Source organism: Uranotaenia lowii, chromosome 3 (genome assembly GCF_029784155.1).
Source record: "Uranotaenia lowii strain MFRU-FL chromosome 3, ASM2978415v1, whole genome shotgun sequence".
Lineage (NCBI taxonomy): Eukaryota > Metazoa > Arthropoda > Insecta > Diptera > Culicidae > Uranotaenia > Uranotaenia lowii.
In genome coordinates this window covers 211,807,702-211,833,225 of record NC_073693.1, presented here as the reverse complement: position 1 = coordinate 211,833,225, position 25,524 = coordinate 211,807,702, and the positions used below count along the sequence as shown (strand labels likewise).

The 25,524-nt window shown below is 35.7% G+C and overlaps 1 protein-coding gene across 9 annotated transcripts in view; it reads right to left on the bottom strand.

The window, feature by feature from the left end:
* The window catches only part of LOC129755075 (regulating synaptic membrane exocytosis protein 2), a 209,294-nt gene that overhangs the window by 128,376 nt on the left and 55,394 nt on the right, over nucleotides 1–25,524 (bottom strand). For all 9 annotated transcript variants that reach the window (XM_055751411.1, XM_055751404.1, XM_055751406.1 and 6 more), the window contains exons 4-6: nucleotides 15,377–15,496; nucleotides 14,899–15,312; nucleotides 14,592–14,832 (exon numbers count right to left, since the gene is read on the bottom strand). In XM_055751411.1, the coding sequence (XP_055607386.1) occupies nucleotides 14,592–14,832; nucleotides 14,899–15,312; nucleotides 15,377–15,496 (775 nt within the window). The remainder of the gene's footprint in view (nucleotides 1–14,591; nucleotides 14,833–14,898; nucleotides 15,313–15,376; nucleotides 15,497–25,524) is intronic.

The following is a 25,524-nucleotide window of genomic DNA, read 5'->3' as shown; positions in this document are numbered from 1 at the left end:
AAAAATTAAAATTTATAGCCTGTAATCGGTTTGTGGAATCTGTATCCAGTTTAAAAAAAAAATATTTTCAGTTCAGTTCCTTATTGGAACAAAATCCTGATTCGAATCTTGGTTTTGCATTAAAACTGAAATTAGATTCATTTTCCATGTTCAAAACTTTTCATTCCGGAAAATAAAAAGAAAAAAAAATTAAAATTTCAAACCATTTTTAAGATTTGGGTTTGATATTTTTTGTCTTAATTCTGATACAGATCTGAAACTTCGAAAGGTTCCGTAATGATGATCCAGAATTAAAATATCAAAGTTTCATGATCCCGAAATTTCTTTCAGATTCACTCGTTGTATTTCGAATAAATAATTGAAGGAAGAATTCATAAAGAAAATTAATTATTCAAAATTCAAATAAGAGATTTCTGGTTAAGGATTCTGTTATGAAATGCCATTTTTGGTCATAATAAAAGGGGTTTTTGCTTAGACTTAAGATTCAGAAATTGATTACAAATTATGAATTAAGATATTTTTAGTCAGGTTCAAAACGTTCAGAACTTAGATCTTAAGTTCAAATTTAAAATTGCCCAAAAAAACACAAATCATGTGAAAACCACTTTAATAATCCTATAAGATCTAAATTCATTTTAAATATTTAAAATTTAAATTTAAATTTTTTTCACAGGGTTCACAGGATTTGGCCGGAACAAAAACCATTTTTTTTTCGTTTTGTGAAACCCCCCCCCCCCCCCCCCCCCCTCTCTCCCCCTTGGAAATTTCCAAAAAAAAACACGAAGAGGGGAATAAATTAAGCTTGAATTATTTTATGAAAATTTCGAAAAATATTGCGAAAAAGCATCCGAAAGATAACAAGAACAAATAACAAATTGTGAAAGATGGGAGTTTCATCACCTTTTGTAACCTTGATTTTATTGAATTTTTCGAAAAAAAAAACTTGATTTATAGGTTTTGTGCAATGATCTAGTATACAGTTTTGGCGCATACAAACTTTCGTGCAATTTATTTCCATTTATTTCGTTTAAGCAAAATTTTTTATCATAACAAGGAAATTTGGAATAAACGATAACCAAAGTCTAAAGCAACCTACAGTTGAAAATACCCGAATACATCACAGATATATTACTGAAACTTTAAGTTTTTGGTGATTGAAATGGTTATATCACCGCGATTCTTTATATTTCGAAATTATCATCGTTATTCGGTGAGTTTTAATAATATTCAATAAAATTTATCAGTTGTCCAAACATAGGGGAGATAAGAGCATAACTATCACCCGGGGCATTATAAGCAATCCTCTTTTCTACAAAAGTACGTATTTTCTTAAATGAATTTTCATAAGGATTTGTTTCGTACTTCCTATAGTATTAATTTTTCACAAAAAAGGGATCTCCTTATCATCTTTAAAGAAATATTTAGAAAAAAAACAGCTAAGTTTTCAAGTGACGAAAATATTTTAATTTTTGAGCACCACGAAATAAGCTCTTATGATCTTTAAATCGCCTTGATCTATAATGTGCACTGCAACGTGATGCACACATTGTTTCTCAATTTTCATTATCATAAAATTTTTGATTTTCCGCTTTAATCAATTTTAAAACACGTTTTTACTTATATTTGTTGACTCGGGGCGAACAGAGCATTATTAATCGGGGCGTGATGAGCGTTTCCTGCCGTGTAATCTAGCAGCGAATTCAACTCAATGTAGTCAACTGAATGATAGAGCTACAGCTTGACTAGTTTACATCTGACGATGTGGCCAATTGGTAAGGTACGACTCACCTGACTTCATCGAGTTGAGTTCGCTGGTATATTCCCCGGCAGAAAACGCTCATCGTACCCCGATTAATGGTGCTTATACTGCCCCAGAGGGGGTTCTCATTATGCCCCACAGTGACTTGTTTTCAGCTTTTGGCAAAAAAATTAAATGCATTTTTAAACGATTTTATCTAGTTTTTAAAGTTTCAGCCAACTAGGAAATAGATTCTTTTAGTGTTCGAACACGAAACAATGAAGTAATTCACAAATTATAGCTGTTTTCTATGGTTAAATAAGCGTTTTCCAAGGTGACCATTATGCCCTTATCTCCCCTATTAAGCTACTCTGACATTCATTCCTCTTCAGTGGACATATTGACCGGCCATTGCAAACAGGTGGATATAGATAAAAAAGTTGGCCAAAACAGTTTTTGATGTTTATATTCGAACATACGTTCGAATATCTTGGATTAAAACTATTCAAATATTGTTAAAGTTTATAAAAAAAAATAAAGCCAATTCAATTACCTAGCAGTAGTGTTGAAGCTTTTTGATAAAGAAAAAACATCGAAATCAGTATCGAATCCGCTTAATACTTCCCTCTTGAAAAATGTAAACATCATTGAATTATTCCAATGAAAATCCTTTTATTTATCCGCAACTTTACTGATCTGATTTCTACTTAAATTTGTTGAACAACTTTATTTTTGTAGTTTTTTAATGTAATGTGCTTCAAAAATATTCTACAATTCAGCCGCTCTGCCAGGTGTCTCAGAAACTTCATTGATTATTTTTGAATGCATATATTCTGCTGCCTTTAGCTCATTTGTGCTGCGTATCTTAAAACAGCCATAGGCACGATTATATGGAGGTTCTCCGTTTTTTTTTCGCGTATTTTTCGTCTATCTGGAGCACATCGTGAAATTTCAAGGATCCTTTTTATAAATATAAGATAAGATTCTCTATAGCGATCTCTATACTGCATGATTATTTTAAAAAGTTGAGCTCTGAAAAATGAACGTTGATTTTGCAAACAAAAATTATAAAATAAATTTGTATATTTGAAACCCGTAACTAAAATCCCAAGATTTTTCTTTGTTAAAATTAAAAAAAAAAAGAAAATTTTTAACTTTAAAAAGATTAAAATAATACTGAGAATTATATAAATGTTCTACGAGATTCACATTACTAAAATGTTTCATTATTTAGGTGAATGAATTATATTCAATAAGCACGGAAGAACTATGTTAAACTTGAAAAATTGGTTATTTTCTTGGGCAACTGATTAAAATAAACTTGCGTTAAAAGGATTTCACAAAAAAGGAGACAACATTTTTCAACATTAACATTGAAAATATCACGAGTGCGGAAGTATGTGGAAGTTTTTTTTTCTGTACATGGTTCATGCAGCAATAAATTTTCATATGATGTAAAATTTTTTGCTGGGACTTCCTGGGAAAATAAACAAAAGCACAAATTTAACAAAAATAAGCATTGGAAACTGCAAACAAAATGAGCAACCACTTGTCCTGAAATATAATATTCTAACACTCATTTAAATTCTCTGTTTCAAAATTTGTTAATAAGTCACTTCTAAAACCTGTTATCATATGTTGAACTGTCAATAGGTTTTTTTTTTCTAAAATTACAGTTGATGAAAATATTGAAGTTCCGACAGCTGCTGTTGTTCTTACAAAAATTAAATATTGAAAAGTTGACTGCTACATGGTATCAAATGTATTCAAGAAGCAAAAAACATAAAAATCAAAGTAATATTTTATTTTTGGTTTTAGGCCAGGTTTTTGGCTGGAATACTCCTGTGTGCGTCTTCCAAACTATTTTGATTTTGGACAGTTTATTTTATTCTACGCAATTCTTTAGCGAAGCTTGTTCGTCAAATTAAAATGCATCAATTATAAAATTTAGAGTTTCGTGAGGAAAAACAGGAAAATTTGATTGCAAGATTCGGTTTTTATTAACATCATGACACTAGTCAAAAGTGTATCCTGAGTGAAACCTTTTTCCCCATTCCACCAACCAATTAATTTGCTTGAATTCAGAGGTAACCTCGGTTTAAAAGTATAAAATTATTCTTTCATCCTCTTCTCTCTTTATCAATTCTAACTGTCGACTATTAGGATGATTGATTATAACCACAAAAAATCTAACATCTGGTCGCAGTGTCAGAAACCCAACAAGGTAAAAAATAGGACGTAGCTGGCGCCGTTATTGATGTTTATGGACAAAATTGATGGTGTCGGTCGATCACGGAGTAACAACCTTGACGATGTGGAACTAGTTCCACTGAGCCACGCCTGGGCTCATGGAGATATTGAAAATCATTTAAAAATATGTAAAATGCTGTTTAAGGATTGGTTTTAAACTCTTGATGAAGCATTTAAGGCTCAACGATTAAAGGTTGGTCTGTATAATACGAATGTATGGTACGAATTTTAGATGCTTCATCAAATCTGTGTTCTTTTTGTCTATTCTCACTCACTACTCAACAAAATAACGGCTTACATTCAAGTTTCAATTTAAAACAACATTGTGCATTTTAACCACACAAATAGGGGCATTAAAAAACGATCTTCTTTTCCGAAATCTCATTACATATGAATAAATATCTGTGAATTCAAGTACCGATTGAACAGATTTGATTGTTGTTTGATTTTCAATTGAGTTAGAAAAATATCAAATCCAGTCTCACCAAGCCCCTTATTGCTTCTTGTTACCGGATTTGTTGAGAACAACATGTTTCCCCCCCGATACTGCAGTGCACAAAAATTTAAACTTTTCCCTGCGGTTACTCATATTTTCTTCGACGTCAAGCAAGCCATCAGCGGGGATCGAATTCTGACAGCTGAGCCCCCGAAATGGCTGTGACTTGTAAAACAAAAAGGCTTCAATGGCCATTTTTAAAACGAGTTTCCTATCAGGATAAGGAAGGGAGGAAAAGGTTAACACGCGTGTACGTGGTCTTCCTTGGCGCTTCTTCTTGCTTCTTTGGCCCCTTCCCTTCGAGACCGACCAATGATGATGGGACGACGACATTGGCACTGGTTGCCTAACGTTGGGCTCCATAAAAACAAAAAAAAGGATTCTGGCTGGCCGATAGCAGCCCAGAGCTCACCCGAGAACGCTAACTACTGATCAGGGGAACGATAAAAATGTTCCCAGCAGCATTTGTAGCGGCGCATCAGCTGCTATCGGGCCAAGAGCCCAGCGAACTAAGGCCAACCAGCAGCAGCAGCAGCATCAACAGCAAAACATCAATGGGGCATCCTGCCTGACTGTGTCTACTTTCAATACAACACACACGGCGACGCCACTGCTCATGGAGTATGAAAAAAGGAGATGGTAAAAATAATAACGTCAATGATGAAATTTATAACAGCTCATAATTCATGAACGGTTTTCACAAAAAGATACTGCAGTACGATATCAGCAATATTTTTATGTATAACGGCGCGTTTCACGTTCACATGTACCGACTTCCGGGGCTATCGGGATTTGAGATGGCTTAAATATAACAACTACTGTAGGTAGGTATCGAGTTACCTATACATACATATGTACATGTTGGCGTTATGTTATGGAGGGACCTCCGGAGTATAATGATTCCGGTGCTTAGAAAGGGGGTTAAAAAGCACAATAGCCAATCACCAATTTAGTTTAATGTAGTTAAAATTGAAGAATGTTCGAAGCCCGAGTCTAGCAATTCACTCCTCATCAATAAATAGAAGATTATGTTTTAAATTGATCAAGATGTTGAAAAGGTTCAACCTAGAAAACTACGCTTGGAAATTCCAAAATTAAAAAAATTAAAATGGAACCAGTTTGTGGACCCTTTAAGAAATTTAAATTTTCTTTACCAACTAAGATTTAGTTTAGTTTTTTAGTACATCAAGAAAAAAAATTAAAATAAAATGCGATTTTTCACTTTTTTCATACATTAACTGTTGCAAATTTGTTACTTTATCAAACGAAGGGTTAAATTATAAAAGTATGATAAGATTCGTAATGTTGAATGATTTTTCCTTGCTAAAATCTTAAAAAGACCCAATTCATAATGAGTTTTCAATGAAATTGAAGGAAATAGCATCACAGAAAACCATCACAGAATTTTTGAGTAAAATCACAGAAAGTCAGATTTTGTTTACTCAAAAACACATAATTTATGTCAGCAACCTAGGTAGGTACCACAAACTATGTACACATTTTTGTGAATGCAGTGTTTGTAAAAATTACATTTTTCACACTCTCCATTTGAGGGAAGAGGGTGTCCTGGCTTAGGCGAAGAAAAGGAGCGAGGGAGAAAAAATTGAATACTTCTTTAATCGCACTGCTTAAAGTCGTAGAAATCCAGGGAAAAAAATAACACTAGAAAATCGCAATTAAAACATAATGCCTATAAACGTAAAGGCCCCCCTTGAAATAATATCTCGAATAGTTTCACTATAATAGAAATTAAAGGGGCCCCTTGGAGAAAGAATTTCACAGTTGTTCCCGCATTTGTGTTTGCTGAACAAATCAGCATCCAAATTTGACAATATCTGGGCTTTTAATTTTGGATTTTTCTAACACAAAATTCGGACAAACCTAAGCAAAATCCAGAGATTATACCAAAAAAATATTATAGAAAAGTCACGATAAATCACTTGAATTATCATTTTTTTTATCGAAACACGTCAGCAGCGATATAATCGTTCTTCAAACATCCAAAAAAACAATTTAGGAAAAGATAACTTCCTATTTAAGTCAGACAATAGTTACTTGACCATTTAACTTTGAAATTTTAGTTTTCGACACCAAAAGTTTTAGTTTTCGACCGACAAGAACATTTTCACCCTTTTTGTTTGCAAAGGAATATGAATTTTTGCATATTGCAATTGCTTGTTGTGGTGAACCTACATTTTCTCGGCATTTTCACTTCACATTTCTTCTACACCCAGACTTATGGCGTATTTTTTCATTGTTCCGGATTTGGCTCTGGAACCGTCCGAATAAAAAAACGACTTTCGGGTTTCGAGTTATTCCATACGTAGGTGTGCGTGAAAACGAGCGCAATGTTTACATGCAGCTGTTATTTTGTTTTTTTTTTTCGATTATAGTCGTTTTACCATCTTTATGGCATTCGCGACTTTATCAACGTTGCAGTTGGCAGATCGTTATTGAAAAACTATCCGGTACAACTGTGTTCGATGTTTACTCTTGGGCTCGAACTCGCGGACATCGGCTCAGGAGACAACAGACTTGCCAACTGAGCTATATCACAAGCCTGTTATTTTGTTCTCCCTTCTGGATTTCTTCACTCGGTTCTTCACATCCGGATTGCCTTTTTTCGTGTCCGGATTGCGCTGGACAGCATATAGTACGATTTTGCTTGGCTGAGAGGTTCAAAATCGCGGCAATAATTATTTTCCCGTTCATTATTTCAACTGTTTTGCTTTAAGCCAAAAGCAGCTGTTTAATGTTTTGACAACAACGTTGAGAGTATTGGTGAACTTCTCGCAAAACTGACTTTATTCTCAGGGCGACTACGTTCGTTTTTCGAGCGAACCTAGGTTGCCTCTAGAGCAATAAATGAGCACGATGACAGCAGTTAGAGCGAACCTAGGTTGCCTCTGGATTGCCTCCAGGTGAAAAAAATACGGTATTAATTAACAAGCACTCGACCACAAACTTTCGCTAGAAGTCAAAAGCCAAAAGAATGACCTTTTCGTCGTTTTTTTTAATGAGATCTTAACCTACGCATTCACACACACAAACACGCTCGCGATTCACGAATACACTTCATTGACGAATCATTTTCGTCCAACCATCGCCGTTTAACGAACTTTAACACCCCACTGCTAAATGGTATACAGTGCTATCAGCATAAACGATTGATTTCATTCATACAATATTTATATATTTATTTTTTATTTCATTTCATTAATATGAAACAGAGAAGTTCGAATATTTCCATTTTATATTTATTCTATAACTCCATCTACCACACTTGTCACGCCGTTTTTACACCATGAAAACAATATAAACATTGTTACCGTACACACGTACTGGTAGCAATCGTTGTAAACTATAAGAACCCATCCCATGTATACATTTAATTATCTCAGATAAAAATTGTAATTTTCTAAGGCTCTTTTCTCGACAAGTTAGGCACATTGTTGTTGGTTGTCTGGTAGGAAGGTTATTTGATTATGTCCGTTGTCCATCCCTAATTCTAACTCCTACCCCTCAACACTGAGCACACGATAAATAAGGGTAACGCACCATAACTCGTGCGCTCAAAATGAAGATGACGTTGACATGACAGCTGAAGTTCCGGACAAGAAGAAGGAAGGCGAGAAAGCTGCGAAGAGGAGATCCGTTGGGGATTCCAAGTTTGGCTACGATCGAGGACGGTGCGTCGTTGTCCAAGATCCAGAGTGCAAGTTCGGTGACCGCGTGGAAGATATTACCGTGTTGGCCGAAATCCATCAGACGAACCGTTTTGGGAGGGTCGCCAATTGCCCCCATAAATCGGATTCCGGTCAAGTGGCCCAGAGAGACGAACTTGTCAAGCGGTCCGAACCGAAGAGCACCTTCAAGCCGAACCACGCCATCCAAAATCCAAACTACGCACCGTCCTGCAGATCCAAGCGGCACGCCGTCCGTAGCCATACGGCCAGCCCTATAGCCAAACTGAGCGGCACGCCGTCCGTCAAGATACGGCAAGCCGCCTTGTCAAACCGAGCGGCACGCTGTCTAGCCGAACCAGATAGCACGCCGTCCAGCCAAATCAAACAACCACGTGGTCCCGATAATCCGAGCGACTCTCTTCGTCCAGCCGAACCAAGCGGCCAATCGTCCAGCCGAACCCGGCGATACGCCGTCAAGCCGAACCAGGCGGCGCGCCGTTTGGTCCTACTATCCGGAAACGCCGACGAACCGAACCGGGTGGCTCCCTATCCAGCGGAACCAGGCGGCCCGCTGCTTCACTCCATCCGGGGACGCCATCTATCCAAGCCATCCGGGTACACCGTCCAGACAGGCCAGGGGGTCCACCCACCAACCAAGGTAACAAACACCTTCCTTTTCTTATTAAGTGGCCTCCGGCTTTGGCTGTCGACCAAGCCCAGACCCAGCAACATAACCTCAAACCCATGATGGGGTTAACTCAACTTGCCCGGGAGAACATCTGCAGCAGATCGGCCGCACCGTAATCCCTTTTCCCTTTATGTTTTTTGTTTGTTTAAAAAAAAACTTAAATAAAATAATGTAAAATTTAAAATTTGATACAAATTTACTACTTTCGAGCCGATATACCTCGGAAGGGTTCTGGGGGGAATTTTCTGGGGCGCGGTCCCTCTTCCTAGTGACCTTTTGTTGAGCCATCCTTTTGCAGCGCCGACCCTGAGTGTTCAAGCCGCCTGAGCTAGTCGATCGTTACAACATACACAGGAAATAAGGTGTCTAAAAATAGATTTTTGGGTGAAATTTCAGCGCTAGTATTGTACAGCTTAAAACAGTTCAAATTCCTTGAAATGTTAGCAAAAATATGAATTAAAAACCTTATTCTGAACCTTATCTATCGATTGACTCCTTTTATGTTGCTATTATTTGAATAAAAAGTTTATTATTCATGACTTACAACTTATATTTAATAGTTTCAAAACTATTCTTATTTGGTCGATAAACAAGTCATTTAGAATAATTTTTATATTCAACACATGCTTTAGGACAAAAATAGAAAATTTTGAACAAATACAGCTTGAACAAACTAATAGAAAGATAGGTTCTTAATTAAAAATCTGTCGAAAATTAGCTCCTGTCAAAGTCTAGAGTATCTCCTACCCGCAACAATGAAACATGAAGATAAGTCTACTGAAGTAGTAAAGTTTTCTTTTCATATAATATCTAACAGGGTTGCAGCAGCAAATTCAGAAAAAAAGTGAGTATCGATTTTTTGATATTCACATAATTTCTAACAACTTTAAAAGGTTTTAAAGAAATGAATAAAAATTCTTATTAAAAGTGGAGCCTGAGCCGATTTCCGCGAGTTCGAGCCCAAGAGTCGAAGAAAGGTTTTACCGAATAAGTTAAAAAATAACTGTCAGCATATCAAGTACAATTCTGCATTATAACAGCTCCTCTAGTTCTATGCTGCATCATATTAGAATTATACCAATCTTTTCAAAGGTAACTAGCATTTTATCAGCTTTGTACAAATTATTACCTTACCTTACCTTAATTACCTTATACTACATATTTGTAATAAATAAAATAAAATAAAATAAAATAAATTATTTGAAATGCAACATAGCTTTATATCAGAATAACAAATGCTATGTTTTCTATGCATAAAATTGACATCACACTAGCTTGATTTAATGCTTTTTTTAAGCACTGTGTAAGCACTACAGTGACATTATACCAAAGCACATTGGCATAGAAATTTGATTCAAATAGGGTTTTTTCAATGATTTTACGCGGATGTTCACAAGCAGAGTCACTGTAAAATTCGATTTTTTTTAAAGGAATACAAACACATATTGAACTTAACTACTTAACACCATGTCGTATATCATTTGAAAATACGATGGCAAGCATCTTACAAATGCTTAAACCACCAACCCACAGAAAGTGTACTATGTATGCCGTGACCGGGAATCGATCTCATGGCCGTTGCCGTAGAAAACTTGAAGGCTATCCTCTACGTCACGGGCGGCGGCTGTTTATCTCCAACAAAAAAAAATCATGTAGGAAATCCAATCCGAAGGATCCCCATAATATGCATAAGTGAAACATCAACAAGAGGAAAATTCAGTATAATGGCAGAAAAATAAACCCAGACGAAAATCAAAAATACCTATATTTTTTCCCGCATGATTGCGCCTCATTTGGACGCCATTTGCATTTTCCCAGAATTTTTCCTGCCAACGCTATATCATCAATATATGCTAATATATTGTTTTTTAGAGTTATAGCAGTTTCTACACTAAAACAGCAGTTAATTTCGCCAATCCTGGCGCACAGCCTGCATCACATAATGCAGTGAACTTATAGCTACTTGGAATGTTTTCTGTTTGAAAGCTGCTTAAAGGCCCTATTTAAACGAACATTTTGGTTTCATGTATGTTTCAACCCTATCACTCAAAGTATGAATGAACCAAAAACACTAAAACAACGTCCTAAATTTTATTTTGATCACACAAAGGCTCCCGAATAGAACAGATTAATCCCTCACCACTTTGAAGAGAAATATTTGAGCCGAGGTTACCGATCTTCGTTCTTAATGGTTTCTCATCACAAATCGTTTTAGCTACCCTTTTATGCATGAATTTAACTCATCTGAGATGAGGAAAACCTCGACTTGAGTTATTAATGCAGCATGCATGATTGGTAAATGCACTTGAGTTTAGGTACTTTATAGGTAACATTCGGTTAGTTAGCGTTTCGTTATAAGACCGTCTCAAAGGTAAAGTCCTAAGATACAACATTACAGGTGGTTATGCGTCTGTGCCGAGGTGCAGAACAACTTGTGGTCCACAAGTCGTCTTCATATACACACGGAACAAATTTCATTCCAAATATGGCATCTCAGTTTAGTGCTACTATTGACGTCAATCTTAGCTCAAGAATTGTGGTAACAGTTCTGGAAAACCCGCAGCGTGACTGCCTTTCGAATATAACGGTTGTTCTAACGACGAAGTTCATCCAAGAGAACCTGAGGGAATGGAAAACGAACAATGGATTTCCTACATTTACAACTTTTTATAGCGCTAGCTTAGAAGCTGTTGCACCTAACCACTGTGCAAGATTGTCGAAAAAAATCTGTCATTTTGCAGAAAAAAAATCTGTGATTCTGTGATTTTACCCAAAAATTCTGTTATAGTTTTCTGAGCTGTTTTTACAATAAATTTCAATGAAAAGTCATAAAATTGGGTCTATTCTACATTTAATTTGCCATTAATCATTTACCACTTCCAATCTCACCATATTTTCCCAATTCAAAGTTAAAAATCCGAAATTTCTTTTGACATAATCTTGATCATAATCTGTGAAATCTGTGTTTTTTTTCAAAACTCTGTGATCTATGACACAGATTCTGTGATGAAAATTTGCTTAAAATTCTGTATAGTCAAAGATTTTTCTGTGATTTCGGCAACCTTGCCACTGTGACCAAATCTACGTGTTTCCCGTACACCTATTATTATTATTATAATTTATTAGAGACCTCTTAATTACCCGGGTCATTCGGGTCTGCCTGTACATTCATGAATTTTAACATTTCTACGACTTCAGACCAATTTTATAAATCTCAGAAACGACTTTTTAACACCTTTCACACGTTCAAATCTCCAATGGGCTCAGGTTGAGTAACACCCAGCTGTGAATAAGAGATTTGATTATTGAAAAAATAATTCGACTTGGTCTTTATTTATATGTTGCTTATCCACCATGGGTGCACGGATTCACTGCAGTTTCTACCTGAATATGTGCTCACATGCATTCTTCAATAATTGAGTTCGACAAATCTCCAATGCAAGGCGTCACCATACCCGGACCCCATGGCTTCGTATGAACTATTATGGAGTTGATATATTTTATTGATGTAGGTTTATTTTGGAAGAACGAGTCAATTAGGCGGGCTAGTTTACTTACAGGTATTGTGGTATCCGTGTATATACCTTGCCAGCTGACAACTGATTGAGCATTCTTATTGTTTAGTCCATTTTATGAGGAATCACATCTAACCTGTCGACCACTAATGGAATTCGAATCCAAAAGTTTGCTTATCGATACCAGGAATTAAACCCTGTACTTCTGGCATACATTCTGACCACATCAGCGCTGAATCCGACTCGGTCTCTATTTAAGGTTCTTAAACCAAAAACTTGAAAAAATGGCACGGTAGGTGCAAGCTTGCAGGTAATCCTTCTTTTTTCATTCATTAAGGTGAGTTCGAACCTTGCCAGGGGATGCATCAATTCGAGTAAGTTGAACAAGTTTTGGTTCGATGACAAAATAGCCTTGACCGAGCCCTAAAAATCACAACAACAATATGATCACGCAAGTATTTTACTTCGTAGGTCCGGACTTCCGACTCGCATTTACATTCATATTTGCATGAACAGTCGCCTAGAACTTCAGTTGGCGCTACTCATCAACTCTCTGTTTTATGAAATCACAGTCGCTCAGAATTGCAATTTTCCTTCCGAGAGGGTGGCATATGATGTCAAATGAACCTAGTTCTTCCAATTCGTTGCCTCAGAGAAAAAAAAAAATTTAAATGAAAAACCAGCCCCCACCGAATGTTGAAGGTTTCCAGGCCGAACCGTGCGGACTGTGTGGAGAAAAAGGGGAGGGATGTTAGTCAACGTTTACTTAAAGATAGATGCAGAGATCTCTACGACCCATCCATAAATGTAAGGAAGTTTCGAGGGTGTAAGTCCGGACTTCTGACTTCCGACAAAGAAAAATGAAATGTGAATTCTGCTTTCAGTGCACCACTGATGTTTCTAAATTTTTTATTTAAATATGGGAGAATGAGTATTCATCCCCGGAGTGACTTGATCCCACAGGTATAACTCATAACTCATAACTCATAACTCATAACTCATAACTCATAAAAATGTAATATTTTAGAAACATGTGCCAAATGGAGCAAAACAACAATGCTGTTACTTTTGAAAATTTGAAGAAAAAAAAACTATTTTCTAAGTTATTCAACTTTTGGAGAAAAATTTATCGATAATTCCAATATGTCAATCGTTGTGGAATAATATGAACTTCATAATGTCTTAATGCCAGGGCAAAGGTTAACTCTTAACTTTTTTAGAAAAGGTTTTCTAAAATGTTACCTACGGATTCAACTGATCCCTTAACATGTTGTGACATGTAAAGACATGTTTTCAACTAATGAATCGTGATAACAGTTAAGCACGATATAACTTATATTTATCCTAAAACTATTGTTATCCAAAGATTGCCTGAAAAGATTGGTTTTGTCTAAAATATGTAAAATTTTCGCCTAAAAGTATGCTATGACTGCAAGGTGGTAAACAAACTTTTAGAATTCTCTATAGCTGAAACAAAGTAATATGGTCTTATCTTATAAACAAGGCGCGTATCTGAATTTTTCAAAAAAGTTATGATGAACATAAGAAATTGGGATCAACTTCACAACCATACACAATATATCATCATCCAGGTTAAAGACAAAATATCGCAGTGGATTTTTTTTTCCGAGTAAATGCCTAAAATATTCGTGAAGGTTAATTTTGGATTCATCATACTTCAAAATAAATAGGATAGATTTTTATTAAACACTCGTTTCAAATGTTATCAACGACACAAAATAAAAATCCATTCAATGGTATTTTTTATGATAAGTTTTTATCATGATAAGTTTTTATGGAATTATGAATCATATGAAACATTATACAAAAGTTGCTTTATGCTTATTACAGTAAAGAAAAAATCAAAGTAAACAAATCAGTTGCTGGATGTTGAGTTTTGTGGCCATTTGTTTATCGATTCATACAATAAAACACGCCCTTCCTACAATCCACCCTAGGATCAGCAAGCCGCTAGACGTATTTAGAGCCTGTCTTCAACGATAGTTTCAGTTGCTCTCTGTTCGCATCGAACAAATCCGCATCGGATGTGCTATCAGCACCTTTTTACACAGGTAAAATTAGGGATTAAGAATTGACACTATAACGAATACCGTAAACAAAAATAAGTGAAGTAAAAACAGTGAAAAAAACGGAACCAAATTATACACAAAAGTTTGTACAGAACAGAACAGAGTAGGAACAAAACTGATCGACTGACCTTCGTACTCCGGCGTCGATTGGATGTCCTCGTCGGAACTGCTAAACGATCGCTGCTGCGGCAAGTATGGTCCACCCATGGGGCGCTTATGTTTCTTCATAGGTTCCGGAGGCATCACGATCCCGCTACTGCTGCCACTTCCGTAGCTCGGTGCCCCGGATTGCATCGATTCGGCGTAGTGCTGCTGTTGCCGAGGATGCACCAGATGCGGATGGGCTCGCATCAAATCTTCGATTTCACCCTGAAGCGATAAACGGTGGAAATCATTAGATTCCGTAATGTAGTTTTAATGTTATTTTTATTCTACCTGGTAATAGCTGGGATCATCGTGTCCGTACCCTCCCATGCTGCCAACATTTCCACTCGGGCGAGTGATTTGCACCTGTGGGTTAACGTGATGTCCGTAGGGTGCGGACTGCATCGGTGGTTGCGGAAGACTGGCATGCTGAGAGTACTGTCCGTAAGGATTATGCTGTTGACCTCCTCCCTGTGGGTGCGTTCGAGGCATCGGAAGTCGAGCATGCGGTGGTCCAGACATATCGACCCCACTGTCAGACTGTGACATCCGACGCACCGGCGGGTCCTGCTGAGAGTACTGTCGTCTCAATTGGCTTCCGGAACGTTGCATAGGATTGTTCTCTTTCTCGGCCGCACTTCTCGCTCGCTCCAGTTTGGGTCGTTTGTCGGATGGATCGAGAGGATCGAAACCTTGAAGGTGGCCCTAATAGAAGAAAAACAAACGATTAATAATTCAATATTTAAATTAAAAATATGCATTTAGTTACCCTTGGGTCGCCGTCCATCCGTCGGACTGAACCGTCCGGACTTGTGCTTTTGTTCATCCATTGGCCGGTCTTAGACAACAGCTCCTGCTTCTTCCGACAAACGATGCAAACCCATATCACCTAGTGGTTGGAAAGAAATAAGGTTGATGAGTGTTCAAGTTGAGTTTGTCTCTTTAAAACATCCTTTTCAACAGCACGAAGTGATCTTTGTTCTAATTATCCCTTTTCTCAATGCATTTAATATTTAATTTAAAAGTTGAAACATTTTGGTTGGTTGTTTTCTTTATCCTCTGCTTCATTATAATCTGGCTCAACCATAGTTGGTCGGGATTCGACCAGAACGAACTGAACGCCAACAGCATTTTTTCGAGGCAATCGAACTTTATGTGTAAATATTTTCCTCAAGAGGCGAAATCCTTGATGTTTATAAACCCAAATCGATAGTTTACAATCAATGGAATTTATTTCAGTAAAACATAATTCTTCAATCTAGAATAGAATTTGAACGAGATTCAATTTCGGTTGTTTTTAAATTTTCTTATGGCATGGTCGAAGCCCGGCCTGTTGGAACTATTCTTTTTTTACAGTGATTGGAAAATTACCATCCAACAACGAAACAAATCACAGGTTTAGGAGCTAAATATTAAAAGTGATTTGAAAATGTTTTCACATCACACTGATTTCATAGTTGATTGATCCTCATTAAGATATCCCGATAGTTCAGTAATTGTCACATAAATTTTAAAAAAATCGTAGTAAGGTGCTTAATAAGCTTTGACACTAAAATTCGTAGTTAACTCGAGCAAGGATGCTAAATCCATTTTAATCGCATGCATCGCATCCATCGAGCAAGGATGCTGTTTGCCAGTTTTCAATATATAATTTCTTGTTTACTAGTTTTCTGGTTTTACTAGTTAACCAGTTAAATTATAATTTATATCTAGTACATAGTAATCATTACTATTAAATTGCACAGGTACCTAATACTTAATGGCCCAACGTCTTTTTAATTTTTTGGGAAGCCCAATTTCTGTTGAATCACAAAACATGGTAGAAATGTCTAAAAATTGAAAAAACTGCAAAACTGCCAGGATTGAAAATCACCTAAATTTCCTCGTAGAATTTGTTTGAAATTGTTCAATGGTTAAATCAAGTATTAGTTTACTTTTTTTTGGATGAAGCAATTGGAATTGAGGATCAAAATTATTTAAAAAAAAAAGTGCGAAAAAAGACTAGTTCCACTCATGTTTTCTACAAAAAGTCTAAATTATTTCTTAAATTAACTGTGTAAAAGTGAATAGTAGTGCTTCTAGAAGTTTAACAACATCTTCTCCCCACGGAAATTTTTTCAAGTAAAATTGTCAGATCAAGAAATGAATTTACTTTAGTATCCAGAAATCTTTTGATCCCAAAAGGTGTTAAAAAATAAGTTTAAACAAACATATCAGAAAATTGACTCGCCTCCGGAAGTTTTTCCTACATCACTTTAGGCCAAAGAGGTTTCATTTTACGACATTATATGACCCTCACGAATTGAAACTTATTTTTCTATTGTAAGTTTAGAGTTGCGATTTAATAAACCTTTGGTATTGAAACTCGAATCTTGCCACACAAAACTCCTACCTTAAGAATGGGTTTATTTCAAGAAGTGTAAAAAAATAAGTTCAGAATTTGTAACCAACCATTTTAACTTCAAAATGCATGCATCGAATAATAATTATTATTTGAAACATCAGAAATTTATAGCCATGTGACAGGTGTTAAATACTCACAATGGTCAATAGAATAAGCAAAAATAAAATCTAAAAACTAGCATCTATTACTTTATTACCAATATCGTTTATGTCGTTACAAATTTTATGCTAAAATGAAATATTACCATTCAAAAGGGTTTTGATAAATTACACAAGGCCACAAAATTCCAATTTTTTGAAGGTGCAAAGAATTCATGAACTTATTATGATTAATTTGGGACCCCTAATTCAAATATTCAAAAAGTTTTTTTTTTAGATTTTAGTTTTGAAATAACTTTTGAAAATAGGTAAAAATCATTTCAAAAATTTCTGCATTTTTTGACAAAACCATTAAAATTTAAATTAAAGGTTTTAAATTGATAATCAACCTTCCTACTCTGTGAAAAAGTTATAGATAATTTCTATTTGTTTACTTCACTCCATTTCGTAAAATCTGAGAGTTTTTCCGATTTTTTTTATAAGAGTTTGAGATATCTTTTAAAGTAAACATCAAACCGTTTTGCAGGATTTAAAAAATTGTTGAATGCAATAAAATGCAATTCACTAATGTCAGTAATGCGAGTCATGATAGTTTTAATTTTTTATACTGTTAAATTTTCAAGATCAGTTATTATTTTATTCATCAGAAAATTATGCTCAAATTAAATAAGGTTAAAAAATAAATAAAAGATCAGTTTGATTTATTTAATGATGATTTCTTAGATCATTAGTCATCAAAATTCAAATTAACTTCATTTTAAATCTCATAAACATCAATTTTCCAAAACTAGAAGTGACAGACAAAACCTGACAAAAGATTAGAGTTCAGGACGCTAAAATCTACCTACCATTTTTTTTTTAATCGTAGGCTCCAAAATGCTGTTTCCTTGAGTTATCAATTTAATTCTTTAAACAAGTTTTTTAAATGTCAAGATATAATTATTGAAAAATTTCTTTCTGAATTGTTAAAAAACTAATCTGTTCCATTTTCATATTAAGTTTTAATTTCCAAATAAATTCACCAAATTTAAAAAAATAATTTTTTTAGTTTTACCAAATTTTTTAAGTGAGACTTTTCAATTTATTTTTGTATTTATAAATAGTTTGTCTTTGTTTTTTCATTCTGAATTTTTGTGTTTGGAAAAGATAATTATCTTGAAATCCTATAAATCGGAATTTTCAGTACGAAAAATATAATTTCTACATTTTGTCCTTGGAATCAATATTCCAAAAGACGATGACAAAATATTCAGAGCGCCAAAATCGCGCTCAAAAATGAATAATGTTTGACTGTTTTTTTTTATTATTATTATTTTCAATCATCTTTCTTGAATCAATCATATTTTTTTAAACAATTTATTCAAAGTTCAGAAAATGATTCAGTAGCAGCTGTAAAGCTAAGCTCTTACGTGCAATGTAAAGAAAATTAGTATATGCTTCGTGCTTCCAATATATAACAAATCTGGGAATTCCATATTTCTATCAGTTCCTTATTGAACACTCAAAAAATCGCCTTTTATCAAACTTTTACATTGTCAGTTTAAACTTTAAATGATGAATGGAAGTCTGAATTCTATTTTTCAATTGGGTTTTGATTTCTTTTAAATTCTGGTTTAATTCAAAATTTAATTCGCATTTTATTTCTGCTGGTTATGAAAAATTAATTTCAAATTTGTAGACTAGACTGATCATCACTAAATAATTTATCAATAATTTGTCGGAAGTCGCAATAATTTTGAACCTTGATTCTGATTTTTTTTGAATCGTATCAGTTAAACTATTATTTATTCTAGCATTTGTGATGATCATACATGAGTAAGAAAATGGTTTTGTTTATGAATGGAGCGACTGTTTTGGTTGATTTTTGGTAATGACTTTTTTACTACAGTCAATTTCACTTAAAAATTTTCAACTAATAGTCGTTGAAAATCCTTTAAAAAATGGTGTTAAAAATCAATTTGCTTATTTGTTGTGCATTTTTGGTATTGTTATTATTCCTAGCTGACTTCGAAAACGAACTCAAAAACTTATAAAGCAAGTGGAACCAAATTTGACATGGGAGGGTATTTGGATACGAAAAATATGTCTATGATCATTTGAGACCCCTCCCTCTTTCCAGTAGGGAGATATAAAGAGGGTGGGGGGTCCTCATTTATAATTTTTTACATAACTCAAAAACTAATTAAGCAAATGCAACTAAAAAAAGGAGGGGAGTTTCATACAATTTTTACTACATAACTCAAGAACTACAACAGCAAATGGAACCAAATTTAACATGGAACGATATTTGGGTACAAGAAATGCTTCTATGAATATTTGGAATTCCTCACTCCTTCAAAGAGGTGGATGAAAAGGGAGAGGAGAGGTCTCCCTTACAATTTTCAGTATAACTGGAGAGTTGATCGAGCAAATTGAACCGTATTTGGCATGTGAGGGCATTTGGATACGAGAAATATTTCTATTATAAATTTGAGCGGCCCACCTTTTTTCAGCGGAAAGATATAAAGGGGCAAGGGAGGGCTTCCATACAATTTTATTGCATAACTCGAGAATTAATCGGGCAAATGAAACCAAATTTGGCATCAAAAAGTATTTGAGTACGAAAAAATCTTTTTCTTTGTGAAACAATTCCTTTTTTGCAGTAGGATGATAGAATTGGGAATATAGGAAAGGAAGAGGAGGCTTACAATTAACTTTTTTTTACAAAATCCGAGAAATAGACAAAACTTAACATGGTAGTTCATTTTGGTATGATTCTATGATTGTCTGATACATCATCCTCCTTTCAGTGAGTAGGTGCATAGGAGGAGGGAGGTGAGCCCAATACAATTTTGTTAGCATAAGTTCTCAATTTATGCTAACGATGCCAATAAATGGAAAGAAATATGGCATGGAAAGGTACCTGGTTACGAGACATGTTTCTACGATTGTTATGGACCCTTACGCTTTACAGTGTAGAGAGGGGAAGAAAGGAGGAGGCTCCATATACATTTTGTTGTAAAGCTTAAAAACTTATCAACCAATGGAACTATCTATAGGGGAGAATGAGGATACTTGATCCCTGGGGATACTTGATTCCTTAGCTATATCTCGAAACTGGATTGTCTTACAAAGATCAAATGTTCTAGAAAAATGTGCCAAAATGAGCAAAATAACAATGCTTGTAGTTTAAAATTTTTTAACAAAATAATTGTTTGAGTAATTGAACTTTGTTTGAAAAAATTCACAAAATGTAACTTGAAGATCTTTTTTTATCATTTTAAAATGTTCTTTACATGGGAAAATTATGAAAAAAATATTTGTTCCAATGCATCAATCGTTCGGTCGTAAAATGAACTTCATAATGTCATATTTTCAAAGCAATGGAAAACTCTCAACTTTTTTCAGAAAAAGTTTTCTAAAATGTTGATTATGGGTATAATTGATCCCCTAGAGTTGGGTACAATTGATCCCCCTTCCAAACGGCATATTCTTCTTCTGAATTGATCGTTATGATTGCTGATTACGAAATTACTAATATTTATCTAAAAACTAATATTTATCAAACAATTGTCCGAAGAAAAGAGCAATAATAGTTATTTTTTTCTTAATTATAAAAAATAGCGCCTTTAAGTATGCAATGCACAGTGCAATGTTATTAGCGTTGAGACAAAGTTGTAGAATTTTCTTCTTATGTCTGCTATAAATTGTGAAATGAGAACAAACATGACCAAAATAGTCAATGAACATTCTATCTTGGGGTTTTGTTTGATTTTTATACAAGGATTAGGGCTTCCTGAATAAAAGATCAAGTTTCCTTCAATAGGGGATCAAGTCTCCCCTAACTTCAGAAAAATCGCAATTTTTTTACTCCCACGAAAATGCTTCTAGTTCATCAACGGGTTCAAGTATCGTTCTAATTTTTGGAGCATAGAAACTTGAAGTTACAAGCTGTCAGAAAATGTCAAAAACGGCGAGTTGCAAAATTTTTCCAAAAAGATATGGTGAAAATAAGAAAAAGGGGATCAAGTATCCTCACTCTCCCCTATATATAAAAATGAATTTCTGTCTGTCTGTCTGTTCCCTATAGACTCGAAAACTACTGAACCGATTTGCTTGAAACTTGGCAGGTGGGGGTATTGGAGGTAGGGGAAGGTTCCTATTATGGTTTGAGACCCCTCCCTCTCTCATGAAGGGGGGAGGGGCCTCCAAAACAAAAGACAAAGTTTTGCATATCTCGAGAACCCATCAAGCAAATGGTATCAAATTTGGCATGGGGTGGTATTTGGGAACAAGGAATATTTATATGAATATAAGGTACCCCTCCCTCTTCTCAGTGGGGTGATAGGAAGGAGGGAGGGGGATTGCCTTACTATCTATACACCCATAGAAGAGGTTGCAAAAATCCAATGCCTATTTAGCACATCTCTGTGCCGATAATGCGCTGAAATGTGCACTGTGCCGAAGATGATATGTTTGAAAAACCGTAACTGGCATAAGGACTCGCCTCCCAACTAAAATGATGCATGACCACTACATTCAAGCAAAACAAGAAAAACATTTTATGGGATTTCGTTCCTATTGGATAATTCATCCCAGAAACAAGAAAATAAAATTATAAACCACAGCGCCCGTAGGGAGAATCGAACTCTAATCACTAACCAAATGGTCTTGCCAGACTGACATCTTAACCAGTGTACTATTTGAGCTTCATGCAGGAAGAGGGATATTTGTCATAGGCATTCTGCCACCGATCAATCACAAAAGAAACGCACGACAGTGGCTTCCCGGCGTTTGGCCTCCTTTCAAGGTATTCATTTGTCTTGCGATGGAAACGGGAAAGGGAACGGGAGTGGAGGAAACGGGAAACCCATTGAATGAGAACTGTGCTTTGCTTACTGCCTGCTATTACATACACACGCTACATATACACAGCTGCTAAAGCCGGGCAGCTTTGCCGGTAAATTGAAGGAATGTTTTTGTTGTTGCTTTTGCTACATACAAACGCACAGCTTAGCCGTGGTTGTTTGCCGGTTGATTGAATTGAAGGAATGTTTTTTTTGTTGTTGCTTTTACTGCATACACACGCACAGCTCGGCCGTGGTTGTTTGCCGGTAGATTGAAGGGATTGAATTAGAAGGATGTTTTTTTTTTTTTTTTTTTTTTTTTTTTTTTTTTTTTTTTTTTTTTTTTTTTTTTTGGCGAGTTGGACCATATTGGTCTTAGCCGTCCCATTGCGGACAAGCAAAGAAAAAAAAAAAAAAAAAAGAAGGATGTTTTTGTTGTTGCTTTTGCTACATTCACACGCACAGCGCTCGGTTCGTCGGCTGCCTGGTGTGGCCGGTATTTATTTCCATCCTTCTTCGTCTTGTGATGCGATAGGGAGGGACGTGAAAGCGTTTTTATTTTGTTTCTTTCAGACATACGCAATTCGGTTAACTTGGGAGATTAATGCCGGTGGGAGCAAATCGAATCAGCACCAATCGCGTTATCTTCTTGTACCAATGATGCTATGTAATTGACTACACGCCATTGGCACAGAGGCTGAATTTTGGGTGTATATATAAAACAGGGAGAGAGACAGACCATACAGAAATGTGCGAACACGCATAACTCTTCACTGGATCATCCGATTTGCATGCGATTTTTTTTGTTGTGTTCGTCTTGACACAAGGAATGTCACAACGGAGCCGAAATTTGGAAAATGTTAAGGGGAAATTTGTAAAAGAAAAAAACATTTTACATAGAATGCAGCGTTAGGGAGAGATAGAGAAAATGGTACCGTTCTAAGAAGGCATTGATGTGTTTGAAGTGGAGTTGTTTGACATTTATGCTGTTGTTGGGTTTTTTTATTTTTGAATTGATAGAAAATGGTTTTCAAAGCGTGAGCATTCGTGAGTTATTTGCAAACACTTTACACATTATTTGAAGTTTTGTGATTATCCCGGGGTGGGAATTCCGGTGGTTTTGGTAAGTGTGTTGAAACTTTTGAAGCACTGAATATTTAATGTACATTCAACAATTAATTTGAAATTGCATTTGCAGCTTCAGTACTCTAGAATCAGTATGCCGCCCATAAGGAGAACGTACGTTGGATTACGCAGCCGCAATGCACGAAGGTTGTCGAGGCTCCGTGCCAATCAGACCCCTGAGCAAAGCGCGGAAGCAAATCAACAGCTTCGAGAACGTATGTCGGTAATTCGTAGCCGTCGAACGACAGAGGAGGAAGCAGAAGCCCAGATAAATACTGAACAGCAACAGAATTGCAATTTGTATCGTGCCGCTTTCCAATATGATTGTACAATAGACTACAGCAAACTGCCTTGCCTTACAATCGGGCCCATGGATTTGGTATACCAATACTGTAAAGCGCTGAAGTTTCACTCAGAAACACCAGGTTTATGTTGCGCAGGTGGTAAAGTAAAGTTGCCACCGTTGACTCCACCACCAGAACCACTGCGCTCATTGCTATTCAGAGACTCACCAGAAGCAGGACATTTTTTAACGCATACCCAAAATTACAATAGCTGCTTTCAAATGACATCATTTGGAGCGAATATTGTTGCAGAATGTGGATTTAAACCAACGTTTAAGGTATTGTTTAGTAAATCTTATTTTGGATAGTGAGGACACAATTTATCGAAACATTAATGCCATTTCATTGATAATTTATCCCTTATTTATTACTTGAACAGTTATTTAAAAAATATATAGGGTAAAAGATCCGATATCCATCTCAGAACCTATTTTCATCTCATCTCGCTCATTTAGAGGTTTGAACACTAAATTTGATCATTTCTTTGATGGAAATATTAATCACTCGACAAAATCATGCAATAAACATATTTGCTTAAAAAATGGTCAAAATAGAATAATGATGAATATAGGTGATGAGACGAAAATCGAAACTTTTGGCATTTTCTTCATCGATGCGCCTGGTGGAACTGGCAAAACATTCCTTATTTCATTACAGTTGGCTTCAATTCGTTCAAGACCTGACATTGCCCTGGCGGTTGCCTCATCGGGCATTAAAGCCACAATGTTGGAAGGTGGCCGAACTGCTCATTCTGCATTCAAATTGCCATTGAATCTACAGATGACCGAGGAACCAACATGTAATATTTCGAAGAATTCATCAATGGCGAAATTGCTGCAGAGTTGCAAGATTATTATCTGGGACGAATGTACAATGGCACATAAAAGAGCATTAGAGGCACTCGATCGAACTATGAAGGATCTTCGAAATCATACAGGACATTTTGGAGGCGCCATGATTCTACTAGGTTTGTTTGTTTGCATGTTTATTTTATTTAGACCCATTAGCCTTTTGCTTTATTCGGATGTTTCTGAAAGACTTATTAGTGACTTACTGATACATTATAACAATTGAACACACTTTTTCAATTTTACAGGAGATTTTCGACAAACGCTTCCTGTCATACCGCGGTCAACGGCAGCTGATGAGATAAATGCTTGCCTTAAACTTTCGTATTTGTGGCGTTACGTAACGACGCTGCGGTTAACGACAAATATGCGAGTTGCGCTTCAACAACAATTTTTGACTATTGGCAATGGAGAAGTACCAGTAGACGTTTCGACAGGATTAATTTCATTCCCGCAAGGTTTTTGTTCTTTCGTATCGACAAAAAAGGAACTCATTGCAAATGTGTTTCCGAATATCGTTCAAAACCATGTGAACCATGATTGGCTAAGTGCACGTGCAATCCTGGCAGCGAAAAATAAGGATGTCGACGAATTGAATTTTATTATCCAGAACACAGTTCCTGGAGAATTGCATGCGTACAAGTCAGTAGATTGTATGACCAATCCAGAAGAAGCTACGAACTACCCAACCGAGTTCTTAAATTCTTTAGATCTTCCAGGAATGCCGCCGCACAATTTACGCATAAAAGTTGGGAGTGTTATAATTATGCTCCGTAACCTTAACCAACCCAAATTGTGTAACGGGACAAGGTTGGTCGTGAAAAATCTTAAAACGAATATTATTCAAGCGACTATTCTTAAAGGAAAATTTAAAGGAGAGGATGTCCTCATTCCGAAAATCCCACTAATATCAAACGATTTACCATTTGAGTTTAAGAGAACGCAATATCCAGTACGGTTTGCATTCGCAATGACTGTCAACAAATCGCAGGGTCAAACATTAGATGTTTGTGGGATTAACCTAGAATATCCATGTTTTTCACACGGTCAACTTTACGTGGCATGTTCCCGTGTAGGAAAACCATCTTCTTTATTCGTGTTTGCACCGAACAATAGAACTAGAAACATAGTGTACCAGACAGAACTGAAATGAGAAGCAATGTTTATCTGTAGTTATTGAAGAAGCTTTAAAAAAATTTAAAACAGTTTAAATCACTTTCTAAACATTATATACAAAAAAATCATCAAAAGATTTAAAAACAATAAAGAAAA